This window comes from Pholis gunnellus (assembly GCF_910591455.1).
Source record: "Pholis gunnellus genome assembly, chromosome: 22".
Taxonomy (NCBI): Eukaryota; Metazoa; Chordata; class Actinopteri; order Perciformes; family Pholidae; genus Pholis; species Pholis gunnellus.
This window is the reverse complement of record NC_136549.1, coordinates 4,266,753-4,285,916: the sequence shown is the minus strand read 5'-3', so window position 1 is coordinate 4,285,916 and position 19,164 is coordinate 4,266,753. Positions and strand designations below refer to the sequence as shown.

Here is a 19,164-nt window from a genome sequence, read left to right as displayed (position 1 = left end):
ACAGAACATGTGGGGCTTGCAGAAACAAAAGCATCCCTGTAAAATGTAAATCACCCCCCTTAATTTCCTAGAATACCCGTATGGATGTGTGTGAGAGAGTGACAAACCCTAAGGGAGTCACAGCCAACATGTTGAATTCTGCTGCTGGTGCATGGTCGTAATAAAAGAGGAGGAATATGTAGTCACAGGGGAGGGTATGGGTTTCTTTTTTTTGTATGTGGGTGTAGAGGGGAGATCCCATAAGTATGACTTCTCCTTTATCCCTTTTACTCCACAGATCATTCCTTTAATTGAGGTGGAAGCCATCACATGGGAACGCTGCAGGCTTCCAGCAAAGGTCTATCTTCATCACCCTGCAGTTAGCACATAATGCGCCTGCTTCAGCACTTGCCTTTGAGCCACAAGATCATTAAACCGCCATGCCATTCATCATGTCCGATTCGCCCCTAAGAGGGAGCAAAAAAAAACTATGCGATACAAACCAAAGTCTCCTTTCTCCCGTGTTTAATACGCAGCCTCTTCAATGTCAAACTCAGCTTAAAATGAGCGGGGAGATGAATGGGCCTGATGTAAATAAGAGCCAAGCGTGGCTATTTCTCCTTGCCTTGCTCTCAGCCTGCCACATTCAAACCGATGGGTTATCAAATCTCGCTGAAAATGACATAAAAATGCAGATTCATGCCATTTGTGGAGTGCACAACGTTTCATATTAAACGCATTAGCACAAGTCTAGGGTTGTCACGATACCAAAATTATGACTTCGATACAATACCTGCCATAAATATCATGATACCCGATACAATACCAGAATTCGATACAATACCACAAATACGATATGATACCACAAATACGATACTGGTATATTTATCTATAATAGTAATAAATAAAACATCTGTATGGTTCCCTTTTTTACCAGCTTGTTCCTGCCCAGCTTTTTGAACACTTAACAAATGGCATTAATTGCTGTAGACTAATGTATTAGCCTACAGCAAGATATTAATGAAAACTACCTGTCGTTCTTTGAACTCTTTGAAAAGTTCGGGGTGTCTGTCTGAAAGGTGCTTTGCCATGTTAACGTGTTGCCTCCCTTGGTCTGTGTGGCTTTGAAACAAGTTTTGCAGACGGGTCTCTGTATGTGTTGTGAATTGTTTTGATTGCGTAACATCATTAATATAGTTCATGTTGCTTGTGTAACACTGTTTATGTTGTTAAGCTGTAGATGTGAGAAGCTTAATTGACCCGATTTACTTTTATTGTGAATAGCATGAAACAGGAAGTGCTTTTACTTTGAAGAGCTAGGAGGTAGCATGATATGTGCTTACGATGAGAATGATAGTATGAAGAAATCCACATGTCGAGTGCGAGAGCGTGTTCTGTTCACTGTAATACGTTATACGTTATACGCAGTTCAAAAGTAAAGTGATTCCGTTCAAAACCAGACATGTCTTGGTCCTCATTAGAAGCTCCACTTCACAACAGTATGTCAGTGGGCTTTCCTTCACTGTCTGCAATGGAGCCAAAGTACTTCCAGATTTCACTTCTGGCATCTTTTTTTCCAACAAGCCGAGGACGGTCGGCAAAAGCTTCTGCACTTGATGCCATGTCTCCCCTGCGATCACTTGCTGTGAGCTGTGAGTGAGCACTGCTTGTTGCATGTGTGAGCGCTGGGCAGCCCCGCCCCCTTGCAGTCAATGCGTGCCGGCAGCATGACAGGAAGTGGCACAGTGAGTGCGCTCTGATTGCGCGCTATTTTAAATGAAGTATCGATACTAACAATATGCAAAATCTTATTGTTTTTAACGTACGGGTACCGCGGTACCTTTTTAGTATCGATACACCGTGCAACATTACACGAGTCAGGATTGAAAAGTTGCTATACATTGAGAGGAAGGATGCCGGCTCTGTTATCTCTTCCTATGCAGCTTCAAGCTCCAGGATGAGTTTCATCTTCTTCTTGTAGCCGTTCAGCTGTAACTTGTTCCTGCCACGTCGCTCGGCGTTTTAGGCATCAAAGTAAAAGACCCTGCTGTCAGCGCTGCCAATCAGACGGAATGTAACGCGCCTGTAGTCAGCACTCCTTAACAGCAGCAGGGTGTTAACATCAGACTCGATCAAGGCTTAGCTGGTTTGGATCAAAACCACCTTTTGCCAGAGAATGATGGATGCGTTTAGAGCATTTCACTGATGCAACAGCACTTTAAACCTAAATGTAGTTAAATCTAAAAGTCACCGCTGAGACTTCCAGCCACTTTTCCTGGTTTTAACGGTATTAAAACAAGAGCACCATAGCACTGTGGGGGACAACATTATTTGGCAGTTCAAACCCCCTAGATTGCCTAAGATACCAACAGGCAAAGAACATGTTTGGAGCCCGACAGCTCCATTTTCAACATACCGTCAATGTGTGGGATTGTGTGAAGCTGAAGTGGAATGCTGCCGGCAAAGAAAACACACTTCGGACCGGTGAAGGTTAAAAGAGACACCGGCCGATGGAGGATGTGGCAGGAAAAGTAGGGCTATGTCGGGTATCGACAAGGAGCTGGTGGATTCGTAGGATGTTGGGGCAGATGTCGGAAAGGTTTATATCACCAAACAAGCAGATTGGACATTAATCTCAAGTCTGAAGCCCTTTCTATCAGGCATCTATTTTTGCCTTGGAAAAGTTACCCTTCATTGTCATGTGCCATTTCAATTTCAAACGTTTACTTGATGCTATTATCTAACTAGCCGGCTGCTTTAAAAAAGGAGAGACCAACCCAAAAACAATCAGTGCACATCCAATCAGTTAGCGAAGTAAAAAGACAGCCATGCTAGCAGCTGGTAAGGCTGTACATGTGCACAGATGTGCTTCCAGCTAAATGCTTAAGTTGGTGTACCTTGTTGACCTTATTTTAGCCTATTTGCTAATAAGCCCACAGCAAATAATAGCTGAGCCTGATGGGAATATAATTACTTTTGCAGGTATTTGGTCATAAACCAAAGTATTGGAAAAAATCTGATATGATGATGGGGCTAGAAGAAAGGTCAGGGGCTCACCATCAATTCATTAGGAATCGTCCTCTGGGGAGCCTGAATGTCTGTACTAAATATCAGGGCAATCTATCTTAAAAGTTGTTATATATTTCAGTCTGGACCATAGTGATTGACCCACCGACCAACACTGCCATCCCTAGAGCCATGCTGCTAGCATCACGGCCTGAATTTTCCAATACGCAGACAGTGCACGTTCCCCAAAAGCCGATCTGGCACTTTCCTTCAAAAGTAGCAGACTTTTTGTAAATTAGGTCCTCTTACATCCAGCACCTTTCCTTTGTAATATAGAGACAAAACACAAATGAGCAACTGATCCGCTGGGTGCTATAGTTCCATTATTTCAAATATATATATATATGACATACTTAATACTTTTCATTTAACTCAGCCACCTGTTTTTCCCTTACCTGTTCCCTTCCACTGTTAGAGCACCTCATTTTAAGGAGCCAAAATCTTCGTTCTCCAAGCCAACCTCTCACTGTACTGGAAAATGTATCCACAGCTCCCAGCTGCCCAGGGACGTGCCATGGCAAGTTCATTCAGCATCCTCAAAGAGCAGCTTCATAGGCCATCAGTGTCATGAAGCTCTCTGTCATGAACACTCACTGGTGACAAATAATCCCCCTCCTACCCTCTCTGTGTCTCATCATCATTCCCTATTCTCTCTGTGTGGAGACACAAGCGAGCCTCTCCCCTACTCCGAGGAGAATAAAACCCCCCAGAAAAGCCGTTTGTGTCCTGCACCCTCTGCTCTTTGATTATACACAGCTTTTGTCTTCCATCCTTTTTGTAACGGCCTTTAATTCAGACTCGTTGCTGGCGTCAGAAACGCTTTGCAGTAAACTCTTTGAGCATCCGCGAGTAGCTCGCAAACACAGCAGACTTTTATGGGTTAGCCCAGATTCACTGCAACAATGCATGACGTGGCAGGAGAACGTTTCAAAATAAACAAACTTAGAATCCGTGAGAGCATCAGATGGCATCCCTCCAGGTACTATTTAGGGTCAGATTAATCAGACGAGACTCCCCCCACTAAAATGACAATGGAGCTAATCGATGGTGATGGGAGAGCATGTCGCTGCTCTCCATCTAGGCCGTTAAACCCTCGTCTGCGGAGGCTCACCCTAATTCAATCCGACACTTTAAATGAAATATCTTCAGCCGTCATTGATCTCGGTGAAACGCTACCCTTGTGATCTAACGCAGACACAACCCAAGGACACGAAAAGAAGCTGTAAAGTGAAAGTTGTGACATGAAAGAGAGGGAAGGATGTGAAATGAAGAGAGATCGTAAGAGGGACGGGAGGGGAGAGAGAAAGGTGTTCCATCCATGTGGCGAGGAGTGGAAGAGTACAAGAATAGAGGACGGATTTAATGATGACAAGAAAGAAAAAGGGTGAGCGACGGCACTAGAGGTTGAATGGAAGCATGATCAAAGCGGTACAGAAGACTGGAAAGTGCAGACGATGGGAGCGGCGGTGATAATGGAAAGCTAAATTGAGGGACCAAATTTGGAGATGCGGGTCAAGTCCCTAAGGGTCTATCGAATCAAGTCAATCAACTGTAAAACCCCCAACACATACCTGCACCACATCCCATCACCTCGAAGCTATACTAAGTGCCAAGCTTGTAACCGGTAGTATATGGACCCAAATGCAACACACAAGATTCCAGAGAAGTTTGACTTTTTATTTCAAACTTAAAGGCACAGCAGGCAGAGTAAAACAGTGTCAGGATCAGAAGGCTGGTGGGTTTACCGGGAGTCAGGCAAGGCGGGCAGAACAGGGACAGGCATGGTCGGCAACAGGAGATCAGTCCGGGAAAAAGTGCTGGAGAGTCTGGCATGGAAAAACCGAAGAACAATCTGGCAGTGTGTGCCTGGGAGGCAGGAGTCTAAATAGTGGCTTAATTAATGATCAGCAGCAGGTGAGTGAACAGGTGAACAGAGTTGTGCTGATGAGGGGGAAGTGCTTGATTACAGATCAGCGGCAGGTGAAGGGAATTAGGCTGAGGGAGTGACTGACAGGTAGAGTGAGGAGGGTGTGAAGCTGAACTGTGACAGAACCCCCCCTTTAAGGGACGGCTCCTGACGTCCCAAAGCAACCACCCCGGGTGGGCGGAGGGGGCCTGGAGGAGGGCTAAACTTCCTCCGACACCTCCATCCTCTCATCATCGGAGGGTGAGCTGTCCTGGTCGGAAGACGGCTCTTCCTCATCCTCCCCAACGTCAGAAGCTACAGAGGGAGGAGAGGGAACAGAGTCTGACCGAGTAGCCCCAGTGGGCACCGGACCCTTGGCGGGCTGGTCAGGGTGGCGGCGGTGAAACTCCCTGATGAGAGAGGCCCCCAGAACGTGACGAGCGGGGACCCAGCATCTTTCCTCAGGACCGTAGCCCTCCCAGTCGACCAGGTATTGCAGACCTCTTCCACGGCGGCGGGAACGAAGCAAGCGGCGAACTGAGTAGGTAAGACCTCCATCGATGTATCGCGGTGGCGGTGGAGGCTGCACAGCAGGAACCAGTGGGCATTCTCGAACCGGCTTCACTTTTGAGACATGGAATGACGGGTGGACCCGCATGGTCCGGGGCAGCTTGAGCCTCACTGCGGCAGGATTGATAATCTTCAGGATCTCGAAGGGCCCAATGAATCTGGGTGCCAACTTTTTAGACTCTACTCGCAAGGGTAGGTCTCGGGTCGATAGCCACACCTTCTGGCCAACCTGGTAGATTGGGGCCTTGGAGCGGCGCCGGTTGGCCGCTGTGGAGTACCGGTTGGCTGAGCGGAGGAGCGCAAGTCTGGCTTCGGCCCAGGTACGGCGGCAGCGACGGACTAAAGCCTGGGCAGAGGGGCAGGAAACCTCCTTCTCCAGGGCCGAAAATAGTGGAGGTTGAAACCCGTAGGCACACTGGAACGGGGACATTCCAGTGGCAGAGCTGGTCAGGGCATTGTGGGCATACTCCACCCACAGGAGCTCCTGGGACCAGGAAGATGGATGTTTGGAGACCATGCACCGTAGAGCTGTCTCCATCTCCTGGTTCTTGCGCTCAGTCTGGCCATTAGACTGTGGGTGGAATCCAGATGACAGGCTGGCTGTGGCCCCAATGAGTGTGCAAAACTCCCTCCAGAACACAGATGTAAACTGAGGTCCCCGGTCAGAGACCACGTCCGTGGGGAGACCATGGAGCCGGAAGACATGCAGCAGAACCAGTTCAGCAGTCTCTTTGGCGGAGGGGAGCTTGGGCAAGGGCACAAAGTGGGCCATCTTGCTGAACCGATCTACCACTGTCAGGATGGTGGTATGTTTGTTGGACAGTGGTAGGCCAGTAACAAAGTCCAATGAGATGTGGGACCAGGGCCGATGTGGCACAGACAGAGGTTGAAGATAACCAGCGGGGGCCTGGTGGGATGGCTTGTGCTGGTTGCAGACAGGACAGGCGTTGACGGATTCCCGGGTGTCTTTCTCCAGAGTTGCCCACCAGAACCTCTGCTGCAAAGCATCCTTCGTACGCTGGCTCCCAGGGTGGCAAGCGAGTTTGGAGCTATGGGCCCACTGTAGGACATCGGACCTCAGGGTCTGCGGAACGAACAGGCGGTTAGGAGGGCAGGAGCTAGGACCGGGTTGGTCCTCCAGGGCGGCCTTGACTCTCTCTTCTACCTCCCAGGTGATCGAGGCAACCAAGACGGGGGCCGAAAGGATGTAGTCATTGCAAGGGGTGGAATCCCCCTTTTCCACAAACTGGCGAGACAGGGCGTCAGGCTTGACGTTGCGGGAACCGGGCCGGTAACAGAGGGAAAAGTTGAATCGGGTAAAGAACAGGGACCATCTCGCTTGCCGAGAGTTCAGTCTCTTAGCGGACTGAATGTACTCGAGGTTCTTGTGATCAGTCCATACTAAAAAGGGCAAACTGGTCCCCTCAAGCCAGTGACGCCACTCCTCAAGGGCCAGCTTGACAGCTAGCAGCTCTCGGTTACCAATGTCATAGTTCCTTTCCGCAGGTGAGAGCCGCCTGGAAAAGAAGGCGCAGGGGTGGAGTTTCTGGTCGCCGGCAGCCCGCTGGGATAGGATGGCCCCTACCCCAACATCGGAGGCATCTACCTCCACAATGAACTGTCTCTCTGGGTCAGGGACTTGGAGGATAGGGGCCGAAGTAAATCGGGCCTTAAGGTTCCGGAAGGCCTCCTCAGCCGATGGTGACCACTGGAACCGGATCTTGGAAGAGGTAAGGGCCGTAAGTGGAGCAGCAACTGTGCTATAGCCGCGGATGAACCTCCGGTAAAAGTTAGCGAACCCCAGGAATCGTTGCAGCTGTTTACGTGAGTCAGGGATGGGCCAGGAAGTAACAGCTGACACCTTGGCAGGATCCATCTCCACAGTCCCCTGTCCCACGATGTACCCCAGGAAGGAGACAGATGAGGCGTGGAATTCACACTTCTCTGCCTTAACGAACAGAGAATTCTTCAGGAGGCGTTGAAGGACTGCTTGGACATGGTGAATATGCTCCTCCCGGGACCTGGAGAAAATCAGAATGTCGTCTAAGTAGACAAACACCTGCTTGTTTAACATGTCTCTCAGAACATCATTCACCAGGGCCTGGAAGACGGCTGGGGCATTGGTGAGGCCGAAGGGCATAACTAGGTATTCATAATGTCCAGTTGGGGTGTTGAAGGCCGTCTTCCACTCATCACCCTCTCGGATCCGGACCAAGTGATAGGCGTTACGCAGGTCTAGTTTGGTGAAGATGGTAGCCCCCCGCAGCAGCTCAAAGGCAGAAGAGATGAGTGGAAGTGGGTAGCGGTTCTTAATGGTAATATCGTTGAGGCCCCTGTAGTCAATGCAAGGCCTCAGTGACTTGTCCTTCTTCCCCACGAAGAAGAACCCCGCACCAGCAGGTGAAGAAGAGGGACGGATGATCCCAGCAGCTAGAGAGGAATTGATGTACTCCTCCATGGCCTCTCTTTCAGGTGCAGATAAAGAATACAGGCGTCCCCTGGGTGGCGTGGTGCCTGGTTGCAGGTCAATGGCGCAATCGTAGGGGCGATGTGGGGGCAGAGATAAGGCCTTGACCTTACTGAATACCTCCCGATGGTCATGGTATTCAGTAGGCACCCCTGACAGGTCTGAAGCAGTGCTGGAACAGGCCGACTGCTGGGGTGCGGCGCCTTGCTTTAGGCAAATCAGGTGGCAGGATGGACTCCACCCCAGGATGGCTCCTGTGGACCAGTCTATGTGGGGGTTATGGCGGCGGAGCCAGGGGTATCCCAGGATTAACGGGTGCTGGGGTGACCGCAGGATAAGAAACCGGATGGTCTCATGGTGGTTACCAGCCAGGAGCAGGCGGACGGGCATAGTCTGGTGAGTCACTGTCCCCAGTAGGTGGCCATCCAGAGCGCTGGCAGGAACAGGGCGTGGCAGGGAAACCCGGTCAATGCCCAGCTGAAGGGCTAGATCCTCATCGATGATGTTGTCGTCAGCACCAGAATCAATGAACGTAGTGAGGGTCTGGGATCCGTCCGCGAGCAGAAGCTGAGCGTGACAAAGGGGTCTTTGGATGGAGGAGAGTCTTGCGGTTCGGCTCACCAGTACCTCCCCTACTACTGGCGAGCCGTGCCCTTTTGCTTGGCACCGGGATATAAAGTGACCAGCCCGGCCACAGTACAGGCAAAGATTTCCCCGGCGGCGGCGCTCACGCTCCTCCGGAGTGAGACTGGTGCGCCCCACCTGCATGGGTTCCACACCCCCAGGTTGAAGCCGCGGGGTGACGCTGGTAGCTGCTGGAGGACCCTGAAGCCCGGTGAAAGAGCGGCGATCTGTCTTCCCCTTGAGTCGCTCCTGTCGTCTTGCCTGGATGCGCCTGTCCACTCGAGAAGTTAGTTCCACTAAGCCATCCAGGTTGGCAGGTAAATCAAATGAAATCAGTTCGTCCTTGATGTACTCAGCTAGACCAGCTAAAAAGGCATCGCACTGTGCTGCTGAGTTCCAGTCGCTAAGGCGTGCTCTCGTGCGAAACTCAATGGCATAGTCAGCTACTGTCCGATCTCCCTGATGCAGTTCCATAAGTCCCCCAGTAGGATCAGGACCCCTGGAGACCGCTCCGAACACCTTGCGTAGCTCTGCAGAAAAATCCAGGAACGAAGAGCAGGCTGGCGTGCGCCTCTCCCATTCGGCAGTGCCCCACAGTCGTGCCCTGCCTGCCAGGTGGTTAATGGTGAAGGCGACTTTAACCTCCTCCGAGGAAAACGTGTGAGGCTGCAGGGAAAACAAAATGGAGCAGTTTGTAATGAAGGGATTGCAGCCCTCAGGTTCTCCAGCATAGCGCTCTGGGGTACCCACACGGGGCTCGTGTGCAGGAGCAGGCGTCGGAAGAACAGGAGGCGGAGCTGGGGCGATCCGCTGGGCCAGGACAGCTGTCAGTTGTTGGACCTGCGCGGCTAACGCTGCCATAGCCTGCTCCCGGGTAGCTGCCGACTGACGTGTCTCAGCGGCGAGGTCGGTCATCAGCACCTCATGCTGCTGGAGGGCCCCCTCAATCCTCTCAAAACGGCTCACTGGTGTAGGGGTGCGTGCTGGGTCCATGACTGGCCAGATTGTACTGTAACCGGTAGTATATGGACCCAAATGCAACACACAAGATTCCAGAGAAGTTTGACTTTTTATTTCAAACTTAAAGGCACAGCAGGCAGAGTAAAACAGTGTCAGGATCAGAAGGCTGGTGGGTTTACCGGGAGTCAGGCAAGGCGGGCAGAACAGGGACAGGCATGGTCGGCAACAGGAGATCAGTCCGGGAAAAAGTGCTGGAGAGTCTGGCATGGAAAAACCGAAGAACAATCTGGCAGTGTGTGCCTGGGAGGCAGGAGTCTAAATAGTGGCTTAATTAATGATCAGCAGCAGGTGAGTGAACAGGTGAACAGAGTTGTGCTGATGAGGGGGAAGTGCTTGATTACAGATCAGCGGCAGGTGAAGGGAATTAGGCTGAGGGAGTGACTGACAGGTAGAGTGAGGAGGGTGTGAAGCTGAACTGTGACAAAGCTACTCGTTTCAAACACGTTACTGCCACAAATGTTAATTGCATTACTTCCTTTGCACCAGATAATGTATGAAATTATTATTTTTCTATCCTTTTCCCACATAACTTACAAACGATTTTTTCTACAAAAGGTCTTTTTTTCATTTCACAGAGGAAGTCACAGTTCTAAAATGTTAAAAGCTGTCTTAACACAAACAGTGTACAAGAATTTAGAATAAGTTAAATATTCCTTCCAACCTGACCAGGCGTTTGCAGACAGACATTCTTTGGTATTTGGACACATTTCAGTTGGTACCAAAAGAGTGATGAGGTTCAATACCCAGCATTACTTGGTGAAAGCAGAAAACAGCAGGAAATCTGTCATAGATCAAAAGCCAAGCGCCACAACAACGGTAAAGATGACATTAGTCAATACAACATTCAGCACCACTGGAGTTCAAAGCCAAGACCACGTTCAAACAGGGCTGAGACAGAAACCAGAGCGTAATCAAATGTCACCACCACCAATGTGGTGGCTTTTATTGGAGCAACCCAATAAAAAGAGTAAATGTCTTTCCAGATGTAATTTAAAACTAATTTAGCTTAGAAAAAAAAAGCGCTTTTACTTGGAATTCAAACTGCATGAATGTAGGAAAAAATGGTAGGTTTCATCTTTACAGACATTTCGGGGCATTCCCAAAATACACTGACCATCCTGGTGCCCTAACGATAGGCTATTGCTGTAGTTGTTTTCTTTGCGTATCAGGAAGAAAACTAGCAAGCTGAGCTAAATGGACAACCAACAACGGTTTTGTTAGTTTGTCACATCAGTTGGTGGCACCAACATTTTTACAGTTATTTAGAATTAGGAATGGAATTAGGTTAAGTAGCTTGTATTCAAAAAACATTTGAACAAATTTGACTTCTTATCAAAAGTTAGAGTAAGTTAACAGTTTGAGCCCTAACTAGACTAGATAGGGCTCCTCTACAAAATGGGTCTATGGTGTTTAAAAAGTTTTGAGATGTATCTACAGTATGGCACATATGATTTGAATGATAAATATATGTAAAGGCTGTCAAAATGTTAGATTTTCAACAGAAAAAAAGTCAAATTCATCTTTGAATAAACCTTGTTTTTTTGCGTTTGTTGGGAACAGAAAGAAACCATATAAAAGGGTATATTATAAAACAATATTATAATATGTGTACTATTAACATATCAATTTTAATTTGTAAAATATTGCACTTATCGTGACACCACCAAGAGCTGCAACAATTATAGAATCATTGCAAAGGAAAATGAATCTTGAACTATTTTTATAATTGTTTCACTCATTTTTGTTTTTCTTCCTCAGAAGTGTTATATATGACAATCGTTAGCTTTTGGACTGAACAGAAGGCATCACTGTGGGCTCTAAAGAAATTGTGAATGCCATCTTGTCACCATTTTTAAACATTTTATAGACTAAACAATTAACCGATGTTCCTTTGAAATAATTGGCAGATTAATTGATGGTGAAAATAATCCTTAGAAGCAGCCTATCTACATACAGCACAGTATATACAAATTCTAAATCTAGTGTTAAAGAAAATATTTTAAAAAAGCTAGAATGTGTGTAGAAAATCTAAAAACAAAAAAGGAGAACAGAATTGGCAACCACCCAGCCTACCTGCTGGTCTTCAGGGCAGCATTCACCACAGTGAAAGACTTCTCTCGGGCCAATCAAAGTGCTTCATTCCCCCTATCAGACTACATCCAGCCCCTAACATGACCACAGAGTGTTGGCACGCCATCACGCCTGCCTACTGGGTTAATGGTGAGCGAGGCTGAGGCAAATCTCTCTGGTAAGGTTATTAGTATTCCCCGGGGGATGAAATCCTGAGCCCTCTCAATTCCGCAGCTTCTGGTTGAATGAATGAGGGGGTTAACGCCATCAATGGGCCCGCAGCCAGGCCCGGCCTCACACCGGTCCTGTGGGACGGGACACCAGATGCGGCAGCTATCGCACTTGTTACACAATCAAGGGAATAATTGGTGCGCCTGACTTGGGCGTGTAATTCAATTAGGGCAATAAAGAAGCAGTTTTTATTATCTGGAACAAATGCAAAGAGTAGCACGTGACAAGAGGCACAACTTCATGCAACCCGGAAAATCACAAGAAGCTTAAGAAATCCGCCCCGTGGTCAACTTTGGGAAGATTTAGATCTGATCTATTCCAAGCAAGATGACAAGTCACTATAATTTCCCAAGAGTTTGCAAGTACCTCGTGATTTTCTTTTCTTCTTCTGTGGCATCACTATATCCCTATCGCGACTAAGGTTTGCAGTAATAAGTTTATGGTTTTAGAATTTACTATATGATTACTATGGATTTATTTTGGTTTCGTGTAATGTGGTTGCATTGGACGACTATTTACAGCCTCATACGGGCAACAATCGATGCGGAAAGCCCGTGAATAGTCAGCCATCTATTATTAAAAATGTTCCAGGCATCCGTGAGAGCCGGTCTGTGAGTGATACTAAATAGATTAGAATGAGCCCTAATCCACATCTTTGTCTCATAAAAACAGGCCTCAGACAATGCCCCCCCCCCCCCCCCCCCCCCCCGAGGTGATATTTCAGTGACAGAAACGAGAAAACCTTTCGGAGCATCCTCAGCCATAGAGGCATCTTCCACACCTTATAGAGGGAGCAGAGGGCAGTGTGGTGGATAAAGCTGGCCGCTCAGTCTGGAAGTCCATGAGTGCACAGCCCGTGCAGCTTCACGTAAAGTTTGTCATTATCAAGGTGGGCAGACAAAAAGACCCTGGGATGTAGCCTGCACTGGAGGGTTAACTAAACCAGCTGTACTTCTCTGCATAACAGCAAGTTCAGCTATTTTAATGTTGTCTAGTTTCAAGCATGCATCTCAGTAAGCAGCATCAAATTGAACAGTTAAATTGAAATGTGGTTTTAGAAACAGAAAATATATACAAAGGCACAACTCTTGTTATTTGCAAAACACATATCAGCAACACTAACTGTTAACTATTACTCACAGCCGCATCACTCACTGAGAACAATATGCGAAGATGCGTTCAAGCGCGCCTTTCGGCAATCACAATCACTTCCCCAGTGAATCAGTTGGCCGCCTTGCTGATGTCGACAGCACCTCGCAGAAGTGGTTTGTATATTTACACCCAACAACCGGCCGCACTCATTAAGAGCAGGTGCGGTCTCCCCGGAACAATCCGCGTTGTGCATATTCTCTTTCGTCCGTCTCCACGAGCCTCTCTGAGCGCTTTATCACACAGCAACGCAACACTGAGTGTCAACATGACACGTTTCTCGTGGCAAATTCATGATACATTCTCTTACCTGGTACCCAACAGCTGAAGAAGGGAGGCTCTCTCTCTCTCTCTCTCCTCACCGCAGGTCTTTTTTCTTCTCCACTCAAGCAGACCCAGGCGGATTTTTAAGGGGAAGCACAGCGTCGGAAAAAGCAGTTTTATTTTTTTTTAGCTTTCCTTATATGTGTTCCTGGAGAGCGGAGGAGAACGGCTATCAACCCGGGTGTCTGCGGGAGGGGGAAAAAAAAAAAAAGCTCTGTTCAGGCGTGAGGGAAAGCGGTGGCGCCAGCTTGCAGACCTCCGAGCGCCAAGCCCGTCTGAGCGCTCAGCGGGGGGAGTGCAGCTGCTCGTCCGGACACGAGGTGGCAGTGTAGCACACCAAATCTCTCAAAGTGGTTACCTGTGCTGCTCCTGCTCCATGATGGGCTACGGGCTACTGTAGCCTCTGGGGCATCTCAGCATTTTATCTTTTGCAGTGTTTCCTGGTTTGATTAAATAAACACAGTCAGCTCAATTGTGCTGTATGGATTTAGACTGTGGCTCAGTGGTAGAGCAGGGTCGTCTTTCAATCAGAGGATCGGTGGTCAGATCCCCAGCTCCGCTAGTCCATGTCGATGTGTCCTTGGGCAAGAAACTTCACCCTTTCGTAGTTGTGGGTGTGTGAATGTTGTATGAATGTTAATTAGTCTTGATGGCATTAGTGTATGAATAGATGTGACATTTAGTGTTAAAGTGTTTTGAGTCGGAAGACTATAAAGTACTATACAAGTACAGTCCATTTACCATTTCTTGAGCTTAGCTTTCTGTTGTTCTAACCCACTATGAAAGTACTACCAACAACACTCAACCGAACCCTAGTTAAAGAAATCATGGTAAAGATTTGGCACAGTGCTGGGTCACAACTTTAGACATTTATCTCGCTCTCACAATTGTTTCTTGATTAACTATGTGGAATATTACTACCCGCATGGGCTTTGATTCCAGCGACACACAGTGGAACAAAGAAACAATTCCGTGTTACATTTCACCATCACTGTTTCGCTTACAGTGATGTTGAATAGATGCCTGTAATTAGGTCTGTGGTTAACACAAGCTTAAGAGATTTTAACGTTGTTTTGTTTTCTACGACATAAAATATGTCAAGAAATACCCGTCTTGTGAATTTTGAAGCTTTTAAATGTCTTAAAAAAGGTAGTTGCTAACAAATTGGACTACAAAATGCCATCACGCCAACTAGTTCGCCTTTAAAGCCTCATTGTGTTTACTCACGCTTATGTGAGTAGGGCAGTGATTCTCAACTGGTGGGTCGCGGACCCGTTTTCAGTGGGTCGCGGGCCTTTGCCTGAAAAAATTAATTAAAAAAATCCTGTGCTTTTATTTTGAAGGGGACTTTTTATGCAGCGGAGTGCCGTATATTCACACTCCTTAACATTATTTGGCCTAGTAATGCTAATATCAGCAGAGGATGAACTGAAAACTATACCTCTGTCAAATGACACTATAAATAGACAGATTGAAGACATGTCAGATGACATCAAACAGACCACAGCTCGAATTAAGGCAAGTGGTCATTTTGCATTACAAACAAATCTACAGACATAAACAAAGCAGTTGTACTCATTTACGTGAAACATGTGTGGGACGGGGACTTACAGGAACAATTTCTCTGCACAAGAGAGCGCCCTATACTACGACTCCAGAGGACATTTTCAGCTCAGGTTCAAACTGCACCATCTTTTCATCGTATACATTTGAGAAGTTGAACATTTTCCTCAATTTGGGTCATTCAGGGGTGATGGTGGGTCCCACAGCCAGACCAGTTGAGAACCACTGGACTCGGGTGCTTGTTTGTAGCCTAAACAGTGACTTGCGGTGAGGTTCGTGGCTGGTGAGGCACTGAATCTTTCAGTCAGATTTACAAATTCATGAACCCAATAGAGTAGCTTAAATCACCATTAAATTGGCAGATTGAACATTGACTACTGGTTGTTTTCATATTTTATATCAGCATTCTTTACACACACATAGGTAAGGTACATATTTGAGAAACTTGTGTTTGCAACAGAGCTGATTTTCTGCTATATTTCAAAAACCAATCAATCAAAAAGTTTGCAGTTTACATTAAAGCAGAACAAAACCCGGTTTAATCAGTTCTTCACACAGCACTTTTGGAAAGTCTAAAACATTTAGAAACTATTAATATATAGAGTATCACTCTAACTTGTGCCGCAGCACTTCTACATGTGAAGACATCCAATGCTTAAAAAGCCGACCATGTTAGATATGTTTGCTAAGCTATGATTGGACCGTTGCTGTTTGGGGTTTAGTGACTGGTATATTGATATCCAATGACACATTCAGAAACAACGGTTCAACTATCAAACATAAAAAAAACTCAAACATGCAAGGCTTTCAGCAGTCTAACAGTTCTTTACAGTTGCATGTTTAGGATTACTTTACTTTGTCGTTTGATCACACATTCACACCAGCATCGACTTTTTGTATGCAGAATGAAAAGAGTCAGATGAAATTGCTTCACTTATCATTTATTAAAAAGAAAACAGTAGAAAATATGGCAACTTGCAAGTGGAGGTTATACATGCCTGACATTCTTAAAAGGTGCATTAGGTTACTCTTACACTGTTCGTTTGTTATTCTCATTTGCTATTTATATTTCACATTCCAATAAGTTTGAATCAAAAGAATGAATTTTCCCTAATGTAATTAATGTTATCTTTATTTTTTTCATAAAACACAATTTTACAGTCTGATTAATGAGTTTTGTGCATTAATACTGAATCATGGAAGAAAGGGTCACATTGCTTCTAAGGATCAATTATTTCTTGAAGCCTTAATTTTAACTGTTGCCAAAATAAGTAGTAGCCTAATAACACGGAGATGCCTTGAGAAAAAAATAAAATGCTGCTCATTCATTTGTGTGTACTGTACTGAGTAATCTGAAGAAAGGATAGAACGTTATAGGGATGAAATTCAATTTAAGGAGATTCCTGTCCCTAGATTGGAGATTGGTGCACACGGGGAGTCTGCCTTACACGTAGCACTAGTGTGTGCATTGCATGGCAAAACCAGACTGGCTAACAACCCAAAGTTTGCCGAGGTCGTAGCTCACGTGGCGCATTCGCAGGCACACTGGGATGTTGACCCAGGATCTGCCATATGGGTAACGGCTGGAAATGTGAGATCTGTTGAGAAAAAAAAGAAAAGATTCTTCATTTCGTTTCCATCAGCAGACACGTGACAATTCACTTTTGGCTCAGATTTCGTGTCTATGCTCATAAATAAACACTGACTAAGTGCTGTAATTAGAAGCCATACTTTTACAATCACGCCTTATCAAAATGTCAAGCTTAGATACAGCAATTACACCACAATCATTTTAACATCATGTTAGTGCGCATGCATGCAGATGTAAAGACATTGTTTTGGAGTATCAAAATTAATAATGATAATTATATTTCTTTTAGGTGTACTGCTGTTACTGTTCTTGCTATATATACCATAATGTTGTGTATAGCTTTAGGTTGTAACCCTGCTGTATCTACAAACATAGTCAAAATCATTCTCTCCATTGTTAATGCCAGACTGTGAGTACTTGCTTACCTTTCCACGACCTTGCCTGCTGTGGTCACTCCAAAAACCTTTCCGTCAGTCCCCATTTCAATCATTCGCAGACTGATGCCCGACACATATCTCCAGCCAGAGCTTCTGCAGGTGGTTGGGTTCACTGTTGCGCAGTAGACCCGGTAGGACCTGTCGACTCCCCAGCATCCGTTGTGTGGGCTGCAGCTGATGTACCTCATCGACCTCGACACGGAAGTCCAGCTCAGGGAGCCCGGTCGACTGAAGGCCAAAGCTGACGCACTTCTCAGGCAGTAGGCGTTCAAGCCGGTATTAACTCCCACGACCTGATCATCACCTCCTGCGTCCACCTGCAGCATAGACTGACCTGAAGACGAGTACATTTAGTCAGCAAACAGTTTGATGTGAGTACTGTAAATGTGGAAAATGTCACTTGGGGACCGTTCTACATAGTAGGAGTGCTGTACTGCACTAGCGCTATATTATACAGTAAACTAAACAAAAGCAATGATGATGCCCAGATAAACCCATCCAGCCTGTTGTGTATTGGATGTAATAATAACAATGCTAATAATACTACTACTGATAATACTAGTTACCACGGGAATGTTGAAAGTTGCCAGCTATGTATTTGTAGACCAAGCTATTGGAGGCAACTGCCCAGATTCCTGCAGGTCCCACTGAGACATGCTTGAGTCTGAGTCTGCTCAGTCTGTACCAAGACGATCCAGCCAGGAAATACGCATAATTCTGGTCTCTTGCAACCACTTTCCCATGCCCGGCGTCAATCTGTTGAACATTATTCAGCCGCGGAGCCTCTGTGCAGGTCCAGGCTGTGGAGGCAAAATGATCATTGTAGTGAGTGGAAAATACATATCAGTTAAAATAAAAACAAATCTAATTTCACCTTTAACCGCTTGAAAAATTCATTTTGTTATGAAATGTAATCTGACAGTGACTTACCATCACTGATGGCCAGGTAACACAGCACCAGCAAGAAGGCTACGACACCTTTCATGTTGTCTCAGTGTTTGTGAGTCTCTAGTCAGTGTACCTCGGTGTGGAGCTGCCGTCCTACATCCCATCTGGTTTCTCTGGCTTTTATACTTCTCGATCCTTGGGTCCAAACTAAGTGGCTAATTACAGGAAAATGAAAAGCTGGTTCTGCAAGCTGTTCGGGGAAGCTAGGAGGACATTTTTAATTTCCTTCTATTGTTGTGGCCTTTCATTTCAAATATGCACCAGGTTTGCCAGCCTAGATGGTATAGCCTCCGACGTTACACTGGCCAACATTAAAAAAACAAAAAGAAGGGTGGTGATCTCTGAGATGGAAAGCATAATTAATATGGGAGGATACGTTTGTTTTTTGTGTTGGTTTGAACATTAACTGGTGAGTGTGTTCCAAATCGTACAAAGTGAATAAACAAAATGAACTTAATGTATCAAAAGGTTCTGCAGAACAACGGCCCCTTTGACTGATATATTTGACTCAGATGTAGTCTTTTGAGCAGGAGCTAGTTTAACTACTTGATACAAGGTTAGGTAGTTTAGCATGAAAGTGGTCAAAGCTAATAACTCTATGAATATATTTGCATTTCAAATTTGAGTCTTTTCGGAACTCACCTGTAACTCGCATGGCTTCCATGTAGAGCTTTGACGAGGGACTGATAGCGTTACCTGACTGGTGTGCATGCGTTGGAGGCCAAAGGGATTAGTGTTGGTGCACAAGAAAAAAATAGTTCCTGAATGGAACTTGAGGAAAAGCTGGAATAAGACCTACAGTTAAGGCCCTATACTGGCCGTATACATGATAGCACATTGTGTTTAGAATAATAACACTTTCAAAACACAATTCACGTGTTAACAACACCGTTACAACCTCATATTGTAGTTATATCAACATTGTTTATTCAGTTTCACCTATTGTCAAAGACTTTTTCCATGAAATCACGATTCCCCTAAGAAAATGTTTTCATATTGGTGAAGGGTTCAAATAAAGTCATGATGTGACTCAACGTCTAGTTTGACTATTTAAGAAAATGTTTGGCGGGTTGTTATTGCTTTTCACATTTGAAACAACAACAAAACAACCAAATATGTAGTGACCCATGCTCTCCTGGGTCCTGGGCCCCGATCTTTGCACGAGGATAACAGATTAATCCAGATGAGAACGTCGAGGATTTTGAGTTCATCTGAAACT

The 19,164-nt window shown here is 46.1% G+C and overlaps 1 protein-coding gene across 1 annotated transcript; it reads right to left on the bottom strand.

Annotated features, from left to right (window-relative positions):
- Window positions 1-15,889: 15,889 nt before the first annotated feature.
- LOC306713727 (fish-egg lectin-like) lies at window positions 15,890-18,052 on the bottom strand. The gene is made up of 4 exons (XM_079183538.1): window positions 17,928-18,052; window positions 17,564-17,797; window positions 16,986-17,331; window positions 15,890-16,567 (listed from the first exon to the last, which is right to left on the bottom strand). Exons 1-4 carry the CDS (start codon window positions 17,980-17,982, stop codon window positions 16,426-16,428), a joined length of 777 nt encoding a protein of 258 aa, XP_079039664.1. The 5' UTR covers window positions 17,983-18,052; the 3' UTR covers window positions 15,890-16,425.
- Window positions 18,053-19,164: the final 1,112 nt, after the last annotated feature.

What these genes read in the sequence shown, in the direction of transcription:
- LOC306713727 (XM_079183538.1), bottom strand. Translation starts at nt 17,982, where the DNA reads ATGAAAGGTGTCGTAGCCTTCTTGCTGGTGCTGTGTTACCTGGCCATC. An exon ending in TTACCTGGCCATCAGTGATG is followed by an intron (nt 17,798 to 17,927) that starts GTAAGTCACTGT and finishes TTGCCTCCACAG; the next exon opens with CCTGGACCTGCACAGAGGCT. An exon ending in GCAGGCAAGGTCGTGGAAAG is followed by an intron (nt 16,568 to 16,985) that starts GTAAGCAAGTAC and finishes TTTTCTCAACAG; the next exon opens with ATCTCACATTTCCAGCCGTT.